The sequence below is a fragment of the Ursus arctos genome, unplaced genomic scaffold, assembly GCF_023065955.2.
Source record: "Ursus arctos isolate Adak ecotype North America unplaced genomic scaffold, UrsArc2.0 scaffold_5, whole genome shotgun sequence".
NCBI lineage: Eukaryota > Metazoa > Chordata > Mammalia > Carnivora > Ursidae > Ursus > Ursus arctos.
In genome coordinates this window covers 49,239,408-49,258,141 of record NW_026623067.1, presented here as the reverse complement: position 1 = coordinate 49,258,141, position 18,734 = coordinate 49,239,408, and the positions used below count along the sequence as shown (strand labels likewise).

Here is an 18,734-nt window from a genome sequence, read left to right as displayed (position 1 = left end):
AGACATCTAATCCTGACTGATTAAATCAGGGATGTCATCTCAGAGGAAGGGATGTTTATGCTGGATCCTTCCCAATAGGATGCAATAGCTGCATAATTGTTCTCCCTCCTTCCAAACCACACCCTCAGTTACCCAGCCCTGGACTCTGCCACCTAGTTAATCTTTCCAAGTACCACCTTCATTAAGACATTCCCTGGTTGAGAAACCTCTAATGACTCCTCATCGTCAACAGAACTAACTCCGAAAAAATTACCCTGGCTTTTGGTGCCTCCACAATCAAGTACCACCACTGGAATCTACCAATCCTGTTTTGATCTTTCTTTTGTTCCCCTCCTTAATTCTATGTGTTATCAAAATAGACTAACAAACAGTTTCGAAATGCACCAGGAGCTCTTCTGTAATTTCATGAAGGCAGGATTTTTGTTTTGTTTTCTATTATATCACTGGCACCTAAAACAGTGCTTGACATGTAACAGATTCTTAAAAATATTGGTTGATATATATGCACCCAACATAGGATTACCAAAATATAGAAAGCAAATATTAACAGATCAAAAGGGAGAAAATGACAGTAATACAATAATAGTAGGGGATTTTAACATCCCACTTGATCGATGGATAAATTAGACAGGATATTAATAAGGAAATATCAGCCTTAAATGACACATTAGACCAGGTAGATTTAGTAGATATATATGGAACATTCCATCCAAAAGCAGCAGAATTCACATTCTTCTCAAGTGCATATGGAACAATTCCAGGATAGATCGCATGTTGGGCCACAAAACAAGTCTCAGTAAATTCAAGAAGGTTGAAATCATATCAAGCACCTTTTCTGACCACAATGGTATGAAACTAGAACTGGAGGGGCACCTGGGTGGCTCATTGGGTTAAGCGTCTGCCTTTGGCTCAGGTCATAATCCCAGAGTCCTGGGATCGGGCCTCATGTTGGGCTCCCTGCTCATGGGGAGCTTGTTTCTCCCTCTCCTCCCCACTCATGCTCTCTCTTGCTATCTCTCTCTCTCTCTCTCAAATAAATAAATCTTTTTTTTAAAAAAGGAAGAAAACTGGAAAACGACAAATACACACAGATTGAACATGTTACTGAACAACTTCTAAGTGATAGAAGTCAAAGGAGAAATAATAAAAACACCTAGAATGAAAGCAAAAATACAACCTACCGAAACTTTGGGATACAGCAAAAGCAGTTCTAAGAGGGAAGTCCATAGCAATACAGGCCTACCTCAAGAAACAAGAGAAATCTCAAACAGTTTAATTTTGTACTGAAGGGAATTAGAAAAAGAACAAATCAAGTCCAATGTTAGTAGAAGGAAGGAATAATAAAGATCAGAGCAGAAATAATGAAATAGAGACAAAAGGCCAAAAAGGTCAATGGAACTAAGAGCTGTTTCTTTGAAAAGAGAAACAAAATTGACAAACCTTGAACTAGACTCACCAAGAAAAAAAGAGAGGATGCAAGTTTAAAAAAAAAAAAAATCAGAAAAGAAAAAGAAGTTACAGCTCATACCATAGAAATACAAAGGATCATGAGACCATTATGAATGATATACACCAACAAATTGGACATTCTAGGAGAGATAAATTCCTGGGCATTTATAGTCTTCCAAGACTGAATCAGGGAGAAATAGAAAGTCTTAATAGATTAATTGCTAGTAAGGATATTGAATCATTAGTCAGAAACCTTTCAACAGACTAAAGTCCAGGACCAGACAGCTTCACTGGTGAATTCTACCAAACATTCAAAGAAGATTTAATACCCATCTTTCTCTAACTCTTCCAAAAATTTGAAGAAGAGGGAAGGCTTCCAAACTCATTTCACAAGGCCAGCATTACCCTGATACCCAAGCCAGACAAGGAATTACAGGTTAATATCCCTTATAAACCTAGATGCAAAAATTGTCAACAAAATATTAACAAACTGAATTCAACAATAAATTAAAATGATCATACCCTGTGATCAAGTGAAATTTACTCCAGGGATGCAAAGATGGTTCAGCATCCACAAAATAATGTGATACACCATATTAACAAAATGAAAAGTAAAAATTATATGATCATCTCAGCAGATGGACAAAAACCATTTGACAAAATTCAACATCCATTTATGATAAAAGCTCTCAACAAAGTGGATATAGAGGGAACATATCTCAACATATAAAGACTATATATTAAAAACCCATAGCTAATATCAGACTTAACTGTGAAAAGCTGAAGACTTTTCCTTTAAGGTGAGTAACAAGACAAGGATGCTCACTATCCCCACTTTATTCAACATAGTATTAGAAGTCCTAGTCACATCACCTTGTCAAGAAAAAAAAAATAAAAGGCATCCAAATTGGAAAAGAGGAAGTAAAACTGCCACCATATGCAGATGACATGATACTGTGTATAGAAAACCGTAAAGACTCCACTAAAAAACGACTAGAACTGATCAATGAATTCAGTAATGTTTCAGGATACAAACTTAATATGCAAAAATCTGTTGCACTTCTGTACACTGATAACAAAGTATCAGAAAGAGAAATCAAGGAATGTTACATTTACAATTACATCAAAAAGAATAAAATATGTAGGAATAAATTTGACCAAGTAGGTGAAAGATCTGTACATTGAAAAGTATAAGGCATTGAAGAAAGAAATTGAAGTTATCCTGTGCTTATGGATTGGAAGAATTAATATTGTTAAAGTGCCCATACTACCAAAGCAATCTACAGATTCAATGCAATCCCTATCTAAATTCCAGTGACATTTTCCACAAAACTAGAGCAAATAATGATATTTGTATGGAACCACAAAAGACCCTGAGTAGCCAAAACAATTGTGAGAAAGAACAAAGCCAGAGATATCACATGCTTAGATTTCAAACTATACTACAAAGCTATAGTAATCAAAACAGTATGATATTGGTATAAAAACAGATACATAGATCAGTGGGACAGAATGGAGAGCCCAAAAATAAACCCACACATATATGGTCACAGGAGTCAAGAAAATATGATGGGGAAAGGACTGTCTCTTCAATAAATTGTATTGGGAAAGCTGAGCCACTATCTTACACTTTATGCAAAAATCTACTCAAAATGGATTAGAGACTTGAACATAAAACTTGAAACCATAGTCCTCCTAGAAGAAGATATAGGCAGTAAACTCCTTGACATCAGTCTTCGGTATGTTTTGTTTTGTTTTTTGGTTCTGACTCCAAAGGCAAGGAAAACAAAAGCAAAATTAAAGAAACAGAACTACATCAAACTAAAAAGGTTCTGCAGGGGGCACCTACAGGCGGCTCTGTCGGTTGAGCATCCAACTCCTGGTTTTGGCTCAGGTGGTGAAGTTTAGGGTCCTGGGATTGAGCCCCGTGTCAGGCTCTTTGCTCAGTGGGGAGTCTGCTTCCCCTCTTCCTCTCCCTCTGCCTCCCCTGGCTCACTTGCTTTCTCTCTCTAAAATAGATAAATCTGGGGCGCCTGGGTGGCGCAGTCGTTAAGCGGCTGCCTTTGGCTCAGGGCGTGATCCTGGCGTTATGGGATCAAGCCCCACATCAGGCTCCTCCGCTATGAGCCTGCTTCTTCCTCTCCCACTCCCCCTGCTTGTGTTCCCTCTCTTGCTGGCTGCCTCTATCTCTGTCAAATACATAAATAAAAAATCTAAAATAAAAAAAAAAGATAAATCTTAAAAAAAAAAAAAACGTCTACAGAGTGAAGGAAACTGTCAACAAAATGAAAAGGCCACCTACTGAATGGGAGAAGATATTTGCTAATCGTATACCTGAAAAGAGATAAATATCCAAAATGTATAAAGAGCTCATACAACTCAACAAAAAATGAACAATCCAGTTAAAAATGGGCAGAGGTTTTAAACAGACATTTTTCCAAAGAAGGGACACAAATGGACACCAGGCACAAGAAAAGATGTTCAACATCACTAATCATCAAGAAAACACAAATCAAAACCAAAATGAGATATCACCTTACACCTATCAGAATGGTTATCATCAAAAAGACAAAAAATAACAAGTATTGGCCAGGATGTGAAGAAAAAGAAATCTTTGGGTACTGTTATGGGAACATAAATTGGTTTAACCACTATGGAAAATAGTCCTCAAAAAATTAAAAATAGAGCTACCATATAATTCAGCAATTCTACCAGGTATTGATCTGAAGAAAACAAAAACACTAATTCAAAAAATATATATATGTTAATTGCAGCATTTCTTATCACTGTGTTGTATGTCTAAAACTAATATAATATTGTATGTTAATTAAACCACAATAAATAAAAATCAGTCATATCCAGTAAAAAAAAAAAAAAGATACGGAAGCAATCTAAGTGTTCATCAGTCATCAACAGGTAAATGGATAAAGAAGATATGGTGTATATATGTGTGTGTGTGTGTGTGTGTGTGTGTGTAACTTGAGGGTACTATGCTAAGTGAAATAAGTCAGACAGAAGAATAAATACTGCATGATATCACTTTTATGTGGAATCTAAAAAAACAAAAGCAGACTTACAGATACAGAAAAAAGATTAGTCATTGTCACAGGGAGGGGGTTGGGGGGTGAAATGGGTGAAGGGGATTAGGAGGTACAAACTTAAGTTATAAAATAAATAAGTCACAGGAATATAAATGTACAGCATGGGGAATATAGTCAATAGCATTGTATTAACTTTGTAAGGTGACAGATGGTTAACCAGATTTATTTTGGTGACCATTACACAATGTATACGAACGTCAAGTCACAATGTTGTACACCTAAAACTGTCAATTGTATGTCAATTATATGTCAGTTATACCTTAATAAGTAAAAATCAATCCTATGCAGCAAAAAGAAAAAAAAGCAATAATATTAGCTGAGTAAACGAATGAGTTTTCCCTTAGAGGTCCCTCTGCTTGAAGTGCGTGTTCCTCCTCTCTGCCAGGTGCACACATTTTTGCCTATTGAAATCTTATTCTCAAAGCTCAGGTCATGTATCCTCCCATCCATCATGCCTTTCTTCCTGGTCACATGTGTCAGAAGTGAACCTTTATTCCTAGAAGCTGCAGTACTCTCTGTCAACTGTTTGCCTGACCCTGTGTTCTGCTTTGCATTTTAGATATCTGTGTAGGCACTTATTTTTCCTGCCAAATCGAAAGTTGTTTGAATTGAGGGACCACGGTTTTAAAATAATTTTGTATCCTGGTCAGCACTTCCTTGCACAATAACAAATGCTCAAAAAATACCTTTGGTTTGAAGAGAAAATGAACGAGGGGAGTATGGCATTCATTGGGAAAATGTGGAGAAGGCCTAAGGGGTGGGGTATTTGGTCTGGCCCCCTTGCCTTGCCTTTCTTTTCTTTTTTTTTTTTCCTGAGTTTACAACATTTCAAAAATTCATTCAGCAGGTGATTATCGAGCACCTGTTTTACTCAAGGCATTGTTCTAGGAATTAGGTTACAAATAGGAATTAAACTGTCCTGGAGGTATTCCTCACTTCTTCTGACAGAGAATCAAGTCCTCTGGGTCCTGGTGGTCACTTCCATCTGTACAGTTTTTTGGATGCTTTTCTCAGACTTACTCATCCCATTTTCTAGAATCTTTCCACGTGTTGAGGCTGTCTGAGGGCAGGATATCCGTTTTCATTGTCCCGTTCCCTAGTGCGTTGGACTGAGTTTTAGACCTGCTAATAATTTAAGCAAGTTCCTTATTTACCCTAAATGTTCTCTGAGTCTTCTCTAAATTTGCTTGGTGTTTCCAGTGATAAATGCTGAATTGGGGCCAGAGACTTGGCAAGGATACTAATGGCTCTGCCTAGATTGGGAAGCCCTCTGTTATCACAAGAGTGACAGTAAGCACAATAAATAGCATGCTTAGCATTGTGCTAAAGGTTTACATGACTTCTGTTTCCTGCTGCACCCTGTTGCTAATATCACTGGTTTCTTGTCGTATTAACATGTTGAAGTTGTTAAATGAGTGTCTAAAGTTTACCTGCTTCTTTGTTCAAACTCATGAGTACTGATAAAGTTGCCGAGCTCAAGCCGAACAGAAAGGTAATCTGAATTAGTCTGGTGGGTCTAGCATATATGGTGTTATATTTTCCAGAGGCATCTAATATTAAAAAGTCCCTCTACTAAGGGAAAGTAAAGAAGTGGAAATCAAGATGAAATAATAGAAGTAAGGAGTGGAGTGGATGGTAAAGATACTTGTTTTGAGGTCCTGGTTGACATGGAAATTACAACTCTTAAAACTGATTGAAGGGCAGGCCTGAGTCTACCCATATAGAGAGAGTGTGACTATGTACCATGTCATTGTTACTGGGGGTGAGAAACACCCATTTTATTTAAACATGCTATATACCAGTCAGAAAAACGTAAGCTCCTGGAAGTGGCATAACAATTACACTTGTAAGTTCAACCCTATGCTGTCCTGTGTTTATGAATTTACAGTGTGTCATCTGTATCACCAAAGAGACTGTGATACAAGAAAATTCTAAAGAGCAGATATATTAAAAGTCACAAGAAAGGGGGCACCTGGGTGGCACAGCGGTTAAGCGTCTGCCTTCGGCTCAGGGCGTGATCCCGGCGTTATGGGATCGAGCCCCACATCAGGCTCCTCCGCTATGAGCCTGCTTCTTCCTCTCCCACTCCCCCTGCTTGTGTTCCCTCTCTCACTGGCTGTCTCTGTCTCTGTCGAATAAATGAATAAAGTCTTTTAAAAAAAAAAAAGTCACAAGAAAGTCTTCTATGGTGCTGCAAAGCATGCTTAACATAATAACCATGTCTTATTTGAACAAACAAAGTCAAGATTAGCTTATCCTGAGCACCTATCAGCAGGACAAGCAGCCCTTAGAAGGATGGGCTCACTCTCTAAGCTCCAGTCCAGATTAGAAATGTCACTACAGAGTAATCCCTTCAACACACAGTTTCAGCAGCCATTGTTTCTCAAAGCTAACCCCTTTTCTTCCTTGTGGGATAACCACTCTTCTCTCTTATTTCAGGCTCCTCTTCCTCTCTGAAGCCCTGTGCTTCCCCATGTCACTGTGGGGTTGTGGTAAACTAGTACCAGTTACCCTAAAGAAACCACTGGGGTCCCCATCATTTCTCAGGGCTTGGCTTAGATATTGACGTGGGATGCACCTCCAGGAAGGGACGTTTCAAGGGCTTCTGGGGACCATTGCGAAGGGGTTTGAAGCTCCTAAAAAGAGACACAGAGAAAAGTCCCCTTTCCTGGTCTGGATGAAGGTGTATGAGAATGTGATATTTGGAATGACTGCCACTATCTTTTTCCATCAAAACGACAAAACAGATATTAATCAACCCAGAAGACATTTCCCTACCTTCAGCCTCTTTTTCTAGAACTCATCCTCTTACTGCTTAAGCGACTTCAAATTGAGCGTTCTCTTACAGACAAAAATCTCTTCCCTGATACCATAACATTCCTGTTTGCAAAACAGAAGGTTAGATAGTTAGTTTCTTTATTTGAGATTTGGGGTCAGTTTTGTTTGCCAAAAGACAAGGCTTATATTCTAATTTTCTGTAATTTGCCAAGACCTAAGATGTAGCAATGATTTTCCCTTTCCCAGATGTTTGGGAACTTCAAGCTTATTTCGCTCTCAAAATAGGAGGTTAGTTTCCTTATATCTTGGGTGTATGTGCTGACTAAAAGGTCTCTCAGATTTCACATCTCTTATGGGATGTTTTGCATCACCAGAGAAAACTTCCCAGTATTGATTGCACCTCCTGTTCCTGCCCTTCTTGACCCAGATGCCTTATCATATCCAGGTGACATTCGTTAACTGAATTTTATGCCATTCCCTCATGTTGTGGGTGTTGTGTCTGAGAATGGCTTATGCAGCATTGAGAAAGGTTTCCAAACCTGTCCCATCCCCAGAATCTCCCCAAACATACTAACTGAATCCAGATTTCTCTCCAGGTAATTCTGATTTTCAACCAGGTCTGGCAACCACTGAGATAAGGGATAGGGAAAGGAGAGAAATTGTACTGACCTGATTCCATACCTAAAGTAAATGTTTCCAAACTTCAACTGACAAAGTCAGCTATGTAAGAACAAAATTTTATTTCTTTATAGCTCAATTTTTAATTTTTTTAAATAAAGGTTTCTTTATTCTTTTGGGTGGCAGGAACCTATTTCCAGCAATTCTTTTTTTTTTTTATTTTTTTATTTTAAAGATTTTTATTTATTTATTTGACAGAGATAGAGACAGCCAGCGAGAGAGGGAACACAAGTAGGGGGAGTGGGAGAGGAAGAAGCAGGCTCATAGAGGAGGAGCCTGACGTGGGGCTCGTTCCCGGAACGCCGGGATCACGCCCTGAGCCGAAGGCAGACGCTTTAACCGCTGTGCCACCCAGGCGCCCCTCAAGCAATTCTAAATATGGCTACCCCACTCCATCCCCCAGCAAATTAAAACAAGTTTATGTAAGATCAAGTTAGTCGGAAGGAGGATCCCTGTAGTCCTTGATGTCCTTGGTCAACATTGCTATCCCCTGAGACATTCAGGGTCCCATCCACTCTTTGGCCACTTGTCCCCACAGATCTGTGCTGTTGCTCGCTGCAGGACTGCTTCATTTTCTACACCTCTTCTGCGGTTCTTCCGGGTCTGTCGAGGGTACTCGGAAGTGTTTCTGCTGCTCCTGCTCCATGCAGTAAGAGAAACTCTCCACGCCACCCTAAGGCCCCATCAGCCACCTGTTCCCCCTCTACCCGGGCAACTGAGCCTGACCCCTCCTGCTCTCTCCTCCCATAATCCTCCCTGGCATCTTGCTTGGGCTTCTTGTCCTTCTCTTTGAGATCGGCTCTAATTGCTTTCCCTCCACTTCTTCCTCCCTCAGTCCTGAAGCTGTCTGTTCTGTGCTAGGAGGCCTGGAAACGTCAGATGTCTCCTCTCAGATCTCTTGTTTATGTCTTTTGGTTCTTCTGTACGGCTAAAGTGCCTGAGCTTTCCTAACTCCAAAGCCAGGACAAAACTTTCTGTTTCTCTGCCTTCTGCTCTTTTGTTTCACTCCTGAGAAAATTTATACAGTGTAGCTATGGAATAGAGATGGCAAAAAAAAAAAGGGAGGGGGGACGTGATAAAGGAAATTCCAAGAAGAATCATATATATATGAAACCTTAAAATAAAATGCAAAATCCTGTATGGAAGGTGTGTCAAACATGTATTTTTGCTTCTGCAGTGTGTGTGTGTATATGTGTATTATAGTACATTCACACCCATATTGTAATTCACAACATTGAAAATCTATCATTTGAAATCATTTCTCACTGCGTCTATTTCAGGTTCTAAATTCACTTTCTTTTTTTTTTTAAGATTTTATTTATTTATTTGACAGAGAGAGACAGCCAGCGAGAGAGGGAACACAAGCAGGGGGAGTGGGAGAGGAAGAAGCAGGCTCCCAGCAGAGCAGGGAGCCTGATGCAGGGCTCGATCCCAGGACCCTGGAATCACACCCTGGGCTGAAGGCAGACGCTTAACGACTGAGCCACCCAGACACCCCTAAATTCACTTTCTTTTGAGTTCATAGTAGATGATAGAGAAAAAGATTTAAACTAATATGCTGGAATGTATACATATAAATGAGTGTTTCTTCAGTTACCTCAGGCTACTATTCATTTATTCCACTAATAATGCTATGACTCTAAACATTTCTGGATTTTTTTTTTGAAATTGTCTTAATGTTACAAAGCACCAGTTGAAAATGTTAGTAGTGAGTTATGAGTAAAGCTACTCCGATGCTCCTGTTCCCACCCCACTTAACAAGGTGGAGCTCAGCTTCACCCATTTACCTTCAGGATCATTCTTTTAAAAAAAAAAGATTTTATTTATTTGAGAGAGAGAAGGAGCAGGGGAAGGGGCGGGGGAGTGGAGGGAGAGGGTGAAGCAGACTCCCTGCTGAGCGGGGTGTCCAATGTGGGACTCGGACCCCGAGATCATGACCTGAGCCAAAGTCAGACACTTAACTGACTGAGCCATTGAGGCACCCCCAGAATCATTGTTAACTTATGATTGGTTATGACCTGAGTTTTAGAAGTAGTAGGCAAAGATTTTTTTTTCCCTTAGAGCTGTTCAAATGACATTCCGAAAAACTCGGAAATCATTTTGTGAAGAAAAGCTCAAAATCTTTTTTGAATGACAGCATCACTGAAATAGATGTATAATTGCTCAAGTGATGACTCTAAACCAACTACTCTTATCTGGGTGAGTAAATGTGGGTAGTTTAGTTTAAACTAGGGATTCTCAACTAGGGATTGGCAATTTGGCAATTTCTCAAAATTTTTGGTTGTCTTCAACTGGGGAGTTCTTGGCCTCTAGTGGGTGAAGGCCAGGGTTGGTGCTAAACATCCTACAATGCTTAGGGGCGCCTGAATGGCTCAGTGGTAAAGCGTCTGCCTTCGGCTCAGGGCGTGATCCCGGCATTCTGGGATCGAGCCCCATATTGGGCTCCTCCGCTGGGAGCCTGCTTCTTCCTCTCCCACTCCCCCTGCTTGTGTTCCCTCTCTCGCTGGCTGTCTCTCTCTGTCAAATAAATAAATAAAATCTTTAAAAAAAAAATCCTACAATGCTTAGGACAGCTTCCCACAACTAAGAATTGTCTGTCTCCAAATGTCAGTACAACCAGGGTTGAGAAATCCAGGTTTAAACAAATAAATTATTATTTTATAGTCATTCCTCACATTTTAACGTGCTTTAAAGTTTCTGATCCCCTTCTCCCAGCCTCAGTCTAGCTAAACCATTGGGTTGGAACAAACTCGGGCACCCAAACCTTCCATCCACACTTAGACTCAGGACCTCTTTTAGGCTTTCTTTCTGCTTACGTAGAGAGGATGGGGGTGGAAGGGGAAACTGGATCCAGGGAGGAAACAGGCAGGGTGGGGAATACACAGGAAGCCTGCAGATTAATATCTAGGTGGAGGTTTCCCTAGCAGTCTTTGAATTCTTCCTGAGATTTTTACCTCTTATTTCAGAGTTTTTTTCTTTTCTTCTCTTTTTTATAATAACATTTTTTATTATATTATGTTAGTCACCGTACAGTACATCTCTAGTTTTTGATGTAAAGTTCCATGATTCATTACTTGCGTATAACACCTAGTGCACCATGCAATACGTGCCCTCCTTAATACCCATATTTTCTTTTCAACATTCCCTATGAACTCTGGTTTTCCAGCGTCATTACTCAGAGAGAGGCTGTCTGACACTTTTCACCTGAAGACCTTTTACCACCCAGTAGGCTAAGATCCCAACGCCCAGTTCTGATTCACTACTGAAACCCCCCTGTCCTCTTCTAATGAGTCAGGATTAAGTGCATTTTCCTTTTGCTTCCCAACTGGCTCTGCTCTCCTCCTTTGTAACACCATCTCCATTTGAAGGCACGTTTCTCTTATCAGTTCTCTGATAAGCAATTATGATTTCTATGAAAGAGCTTGATTTGGCCTGTCCCTCTCTACTTCCTTGCTTTGTACAAGGCTAAAGTTTCAAACCACCACCTCATTGTGGGGCCAGATAGGGCTTTCCACAGGAAGGTCAGCTGCTTTGTTCTTACCCTGCTGTCATCATTTCCACCATAGACCTCCATCCCTATGCTGGTACCTTCCTGTAGCTCCTTTTGTGTCCCCCAGCAGTATGTGTGGCTAGCCAGATGTGTTCTTGCAGGTTTTGTCCCTGACGTCTGATTTCCAAAGCAAAGATCAGTGGGGAGCCCAGAACCTTCCAAACATCCAAGAGAAAGGGAAACCTTATGGCCTTGTTCCTGGATCTTAGATATGCCCTTGGAAAGCCATATGCTGACTCTACCACTCCTTTCCCCCAGAGAAGGTATCCCATACATATTTTACTGGGTTTTGATAAATCTCTACACATGAGGGTTCACCTGGAAATGGTGGGCCATGGTTTTAGATTTCTGGACTTCTGGTAGGTACTTCCTATCACAGGCAACTCTAAGGTCCCATCCTCGTCTGGTGCATTCCACCAAGAAGTTCTTTCAGATGAGTTCTGCCTTGCGATTACTGTTAAAAGGGCTTTGAGCCAAATGGATGAAATAATCAGATCTCTCAAGCATACCCTGTGTTTTGGTGTTCTATCCATGCTGCACTGACAATAAGCCGCTTGTGGTTTTGGGTAGTCTCCAGGGAAGCTACCCATGGGAAGGGGCTTCTGTTGGCAGCAGGCACATTTCTCACATTTGAACTTGACATCTTTAATATAGGCTTTTTAACTAATGGTTTTTAACTAACGAAGCTAGTCTGGGCAGTTTCAGCCTCTTCTCTACCAAATGACCCAGTCACCACGTGATACTGTCGAAAACAAGGAGAATTCATGCGTCAGTGGTAGGTAGTGGAATTCCAGTCCTCCATCAACAAGCTCCCATTGACTGCCACATAGTTTTGAGGCCCTTGGAGGTGGGCCCCTCCAGTGCCTCCTTTGTCTCTTCCCTTGATGGAGGTGTGGTCATTTGTCTACCATTTTTGAGTTTTAAGTCTGCTTCACTTACAGGAGAATGCTGATTTTTGTGACATCACTCGCCCTGAAATTTTATGCTATTAAGCATTTTTAATTGGTTATTAAGGTCCCAGTTCTGCTGTTAGCTAGAAGATACCTCTATACCTTCACCACATGGAGTAAGTTTCTTCTTATCTCTATGTACCACACTATCTAGCAGTCAAGGGTCCGATTTAAGTCATATTGTAATTAGGGGTCAAGGAGATGCCTGACTCTAGTCTAAGAGTAACACTGTATCTTTTGCAGGACAACCCAGGTTGCCCCAAATTCAGTTATTAACAATTTTCTAGACCAATTCCCTACAATGTAATATTGGCGTCCAGTCCAGTACTGTTGTGTTGTCACGTCCAGCAAGGTTAAAGGATCAGAATTTTTTTTCATGCCTCATCCCTACACAATTATGCTCACTCCTCCTTCTCTTCTGGTAGGTCCACAGGTGTTAAGGACTGTTGAATATCAGGTTATATACAAGTAAAGGATCAGTGAGAGAGTCCAAAGTCAGGAACTTGGGCTAGTGGATCCCTTTCCTACCTCACCAGTGCTCCATCTCTCACCTCCCTGGAGAACATCTATGCTCTAAACTTCGCAAATATATGTTATCTCACATGGTCCTCCAAACAACTCTGAGTTAATGTATTTTAATTTTGGTAGGTTGTAGAATCACCATTTTACAGATTAGGAAATTGAGTTTTCATTTTGCTCAGGGTCATATAGCTATTAAATGATAAGATTCAAATCAAGGCCTTTGTGACCCTAGAGCCCCTGCTCTTGGGCCCACATCACACCTTCATTGTAGGAAGGATCCATAGGGACGCAAGAGCCCAGGCTGACTCGAGCAAGACCCTGGCATCACCACAGCCAATCTTGAGTCTCAACTCAGCTTGAGGACATAAGATGTACCAAAACCATGCTGAGAGACTTCCCTGACGTTGGAGAGATCCTCTGGAGGGGATGGACCCTTGAGGAATTAATATAAAAATCTCTCTTTTGTGTGTATGTGCATTTGTGTATGGATATTTAAGTTGGAATGTTCCAGCAAAGGTGCAGGTGATCCTATTTTTTTTTTCCTTTGAAATATTTTAATTCTTTATTTTTGGTTAGGTAATGTATTCACATTAGTTAAAAACCAAACAATATAAGGTCTGCCTTCTCCCCATTCAGCCCACTTTGTACCCTATTCACTTACCCATGGATATCATTTCAGAATTTGTTTTGTGCTAATATAAATAAATGCAAATTTATATTCTCATTCCTTCCCTCCTTTTTTATATAAAAGTCAGTTTAAAATTATGTACCTTCCTTTGGTTTTTTCACATAGAGATTTATCTTGAATTCATTTCCATATCAGCACATGGAGAACATCCTCATTCTTACTTAACATAATATTTTATGGTTTAGATGTATTATCATTTATTAACCAGTCCACTCTTATTAGATACTTGGCTTGTTTCCAGTCTTTTGCTGTTACTAACTGATGGAACGAGTGACGTTGAATATGTGTCATTCTGCATATATGCATGTGTATCTATAGGATGAGTTTCTAGGAGTAGCATTGCTAGGTTAAAAAATATGCATTTATACTTTCTAGTGATAGTGCTACATTGGCATTACTAAGGATTATGATCATTTGCACTCTCACCAGCAATGTATGAGTTTGCCTTAGTCCTCTCAACACATTTTTGGATTTGGGCCGATTGGATTGATAAAAATGTTTGGACTTTAGCCTATCCACTGCAATAAAATTTACTATGATTAAAGGTAAGCAACTTTTCATATGTTTAAGAGCCATTGGTATTTCCTTTCCCATAAAATTTGCCCTTGTTCTTCTTGGCTTACAGGTCTTTTTCTTATCAATTTCTTAGAACTTTTTATATATTAAGGAGAGTAGCATTTGTCTGTGGTATGAACTGAACATATTTTTTCCTGTTTGTCATTTTTTACTTTTTAATTTTTTCCTCTTGATTTTCAAGTGGTTATATTTGTTACTCTGTTCTTACGTCTTTTGTATTTTAAGTCAAAGTTAGAAAGTCCTTTCCCACTCCAAGGCTAGAAAAGTGTTCTCTATGTTGTCATCTAGTACTTTCATGGTTCTGTTTTTCTTTTCTTTATTTTTTTTCTATTTTTCTTATTTAAATCTTCAATCTCCTTGAAGTTTATCTTGGTTTATAATATAATGTTTGGATACAACTTTTTTTCCTCAGATGGCTATCTAGTTGCGTCAGACCATTTTTTGCTGGTAATTCAGTGCCCATTGGTTTGAGATGCCACCTTTATCATATACTATATGTCTGAAAAATAAATATCTTATATTCTAAATATATCATATTTATATTCTAAAATTGCTTTCAGAATGCTAGAAGGAAGTTTGAATCTTCCTGTTGCAGGCCTAAAGGATTTCTTTTTTATTGTGATAAAACCTACGTAATGTAAAATTTACCATTTTAACCATTTTTAAGTGTGAAGCTCAGTGACATTAAGTATACTTACATTGTTGTGCAATCATTACCACCATCCATCTCCAGAGCTCTTTAATCTTCCCACTCTATGACTTTGAATCAAATACACTGTTCATCTTATGACACACCATACATTCATACGACGTATGCTGATTTCGGAGGTGTCAGTGTCACATTGTGTTAATTATTGAAGATTTAGATTATCTTTTAATATATAATTGAGCTAGTTTCCTTTCACTGGGTTTGTTTTTGTTTTTTTTCAGAAGACTTCTTTTTCCAACTATACTTAGCTATCTGTCCAGATAAACGAGGCTGCTTTTGCTTTGCTGTTATAGATCTTCTTTCCTTCCCTCTTTCTACCTATATTCCACTTAAATTGTAGAGACTTGCATACAGAAAACCTTGTTATGCCTGAAGATCAGCTATAAGTCCTGGTTCAGAGTAACTTATCTGAATGTTTGTATGTCTTCTTGACTTTCTTCTACTGGGTTTTTATTTCAGAATTGCCATGGGAGGCGGTCCTTTCCTGATCTGCGTTGTTATTATAAAAAGGAGATGCACTTATGAAAGTTCTTGGAATCATTTACTCCTTTTATATCTTGTACATAGAATGTTAGCCTTTTTCAGCAAAGTAAGCATTGTTCTAATGATGAAAAATCTTGAACGTTTCCCACTGTATCAGGGTTTAATGTGGTTCACTAATGCATTTACCCTCAGTACAAGTTTGTTGTTTTGCCATATTCCTATTAAATATTTAGCATTTATCATATTGTTTTATTAGAACTTGGCTTTATTTGCATTTATAGATCATAAACTCATTTCTTTTTTTCTTGTACTGAAGAACCCATTGTAAGAGCCAGTAAATCCTGTTGAAAATGGCCTTCAGTGATCTTACATCAAGAACCGTGCGTCTTTATGATAATTGGATCAAAGATGCTGGTAAGTAACCAAACTTCCTACTTAAGGTACATCTTGTCTTTTTACGTCAGATTCCAATATTTAAAAGGATTTCAGTGAAACAGAATGAGAGACTGCAACTTAACACTCCCTCATAGACACCTCAAATCTTAATTTTTATTACTAGTTAACAAAGGGGAAGTATCAAAGTTCTCATGACAAATATGTACAAAGATAGAGCTACACAGATGTTTATTATGATGTTTATAATAATGAAAATAGCTTTAATATCCAGTGAAGGAAATTGGTTAATAGATGATGGTACATTCCAACTCAGCAGTCATTAAAAGTGATTTTTGGAAGCACAGTGCTCTTAGGCTTGCTTCTGCCCTCATGTTCCTAAGGGAAATAGCAGTTACTGCCAACAATGATGATTCTTGAATGGGAGGGGCTGCACCCTCAGGAGTATATAAGAAAGGGCAGGGAGTGTTTCATAGGGTCATCCCTAAGTAATTCTGAAATGTCTGGCTTCTTGCTGTACCCATTAAAAAAAAAATCAATGTTCTAGGAAAACATTTAATGCCAAATCAAGTTTAAATACGTTACATAAAAAGCAGGTTATGAAACAGCACATACATTTCTTCTGTGAGAGCCATTGTCTCTATGTGATAGGATTATGGGTAATTTCTTTTTACTTATCTACTTATCTATGTCTATTTTCTTATACCACTCAAATGTGTATTGCTTTTATAACCATCACAGAACATTTTAAAAATGTAACAAAGGTGGAGCTCCTGGGTGGCTTAGTCAGTTAAGCATCCAACCCTTGATTTTGGCTCAGGTCATGATCTCAGGGTCATGAGATTGAGCCCCTCATTGGGCTCTGTGCCAGGCTCCCCGAGGAGGCCGCTTAAGATTCTCTCTATCCCTCCCCACTGCCACTCCCCCCATACATATATATGACAAAGGTAAAACAATTTTTAAATAAACAAGGAATCAATGTTGTAGAGCTGAGGCAGACCTCATCAAAGGTAGTATCGTCAAAGCTAACTCCTCATTTTAGAATTAAAGACACTGAGGCTCAGAGATGTGACCTTGTTGAGAATTTGGTTAATTGTTGCCAGGAAAGACCAGAACCTATGTTTTCTGGTTTTGACTAGATTTCTAGTATTTCACATTTGAATTGTTTTACATATATTCACTAGCATCACCACTTCACATTAGCTCTTCCCTATCAATCAGAAATTGCATGTTCTCCAAATTCAGGAAGAAAAAGTGCCACCTCTTGTCATTTAACACAACTGGAATTATTTTCCAATTTATGCAGATTTCAGCAAAGATACACTGTGTCATGGTGGTTGCCATCTTTCTCAGGAGACTGCTAAAGACCAATTTTATTTCACTAAAAAAGATCTCAACAGATTTGCCCTGGAAAAGTGCCAAGGGTTTTTTTTTTAGTATCCTGTGAATAGTGAAGCTCCAATCTGGTAGGGTAATGGAGAATGACTATTTCCTTGTTTCTTCCTTTTTTTCTTAGTTTTTCAACTTATATAATGATTTTGAGAACATATAGATTTCTTAAGAGGCACCCTTCTTGGAAGGTTTACAGTAGTTCTCATAAATTCAGTATTTAATTTAAACAGTTTATTTGTCTTCTTTTAATGGCTTTCACTTTTGTTTGTATTTTTTAAAATATTAATATTTTAATTGAGGGTTAAAATGTTTTGTGTTAGATTTACAGCTTTGTGAGAACACTATCAGGTATAACAGGAGAGGTTTTTTTGTTTCTGCTTAGGGTGGTATTGATCTCAGAGAGCCATTAGAGATCACTCCTGGCCATCTTAGTCCAGTTTTACTCTGCTTACCCTGGGAAGGTCTGAACCCACGGTCAAGGGCCAAGAATTTCCAGTGTATTCTTGGCTTTGGCCCTATTCCTGAGTAGCATTCTGGAAACCTACTGTTATTCATTGGTTTCCTGATTGCTAGAGAAGTAGTGGTCTTACATAATTATTTCATGTGGAAAATTCCACAGCTACAGATTTAAATATGGTTTAATTAACATCTAAGCTATAAGAGGCTTTATTATGATTCCTGGATATGAGAATCATATCAAATTTTGAAGTCATGCTCTAGTAGCATTTTGGACTGTAGAGAAATGGAAACTTGTTAATGTTTTAAAAGCAACTTTCCTTGTGTTTGGTTAGTAATAATGGCTTTTCAAACCTAGTTATGATCTTCTTACAAGAGGCTGGAGTATGAATCGGATTGCTGGCATTCTGAACCTTTAGTACTTCACAAAGTGCTGGAGGTGCGTGTTTGCTTTTCCTCCCAGCGTCTTCATCTTGGTGGTGCATTGAGTTTTAAAGGGTGTACTTGAGCTAGTAGTACATGCTACTTAAGAAGAGAACCCTCCCTTACAAGGAATTGATGGAAAGGCTCATTAAAATTCTACGTTTGTGGCACTTCTACTTTCCCTGTACTCTCTCTGGAACTCTCTTAGAAAAGAATTATTAGGCTAGCAATAAATCAGAACTTCGGTAATGACTGGGGTATGGACTTCAGACAACCTGCCTCCCCATCCTCTTATTTCATCTTGGCTCTACTCATGACACTTAAACCCAACCCTGATGCCAAATAGAAGGTACATGAAACACTCTTCCCTCAGCCTGTTGTGTCTGGGGAAAACAGAGTTCACCTCACCCCTGAATCTTTTGTAATTTGTGGCATCACAGAGTGAGTCTTTATCCAGACTTTAAGTGTAGTCTGATCACAGACTTTAAAAGTCATTGAGCAGTCCCCCCTACAGCTTCCCTGATCAAGTCACCTCCATATCTGAATTTTAGGCATCTTGTCAGGGGGAGCCTCCTACCTCACATGC

General features: G+C 39.1%; 1 protein-coding gene across 3 annotated transcripts in view; it reads left to right on the top strand.

The window, feature by feature from the left end:
- Positions 1-18,734, top strand: part of ELOVL7 (ELOVL fatty acid elongase 7) — an 88,559-nt gene that overhangs the window by 47,672 nt on the left and 22,153 nt on the right. For all 3 annotated transcript variants that reach the window (XM_026498927.4, XM_048221013.2, XM_057307217.1), the window contains one exon: positions 15,801-15,898. In XM_026498927.4, the coding sequence (XP_026354712.1) occupies positions 15,835-15,898 (64 nt within the window). In that variant the 5' untranslated portion in view covers positions 15,801-15,834. The remainder of the gene's footprint in view (positions 1-15,800; positions 15,899-18,734) is intronic.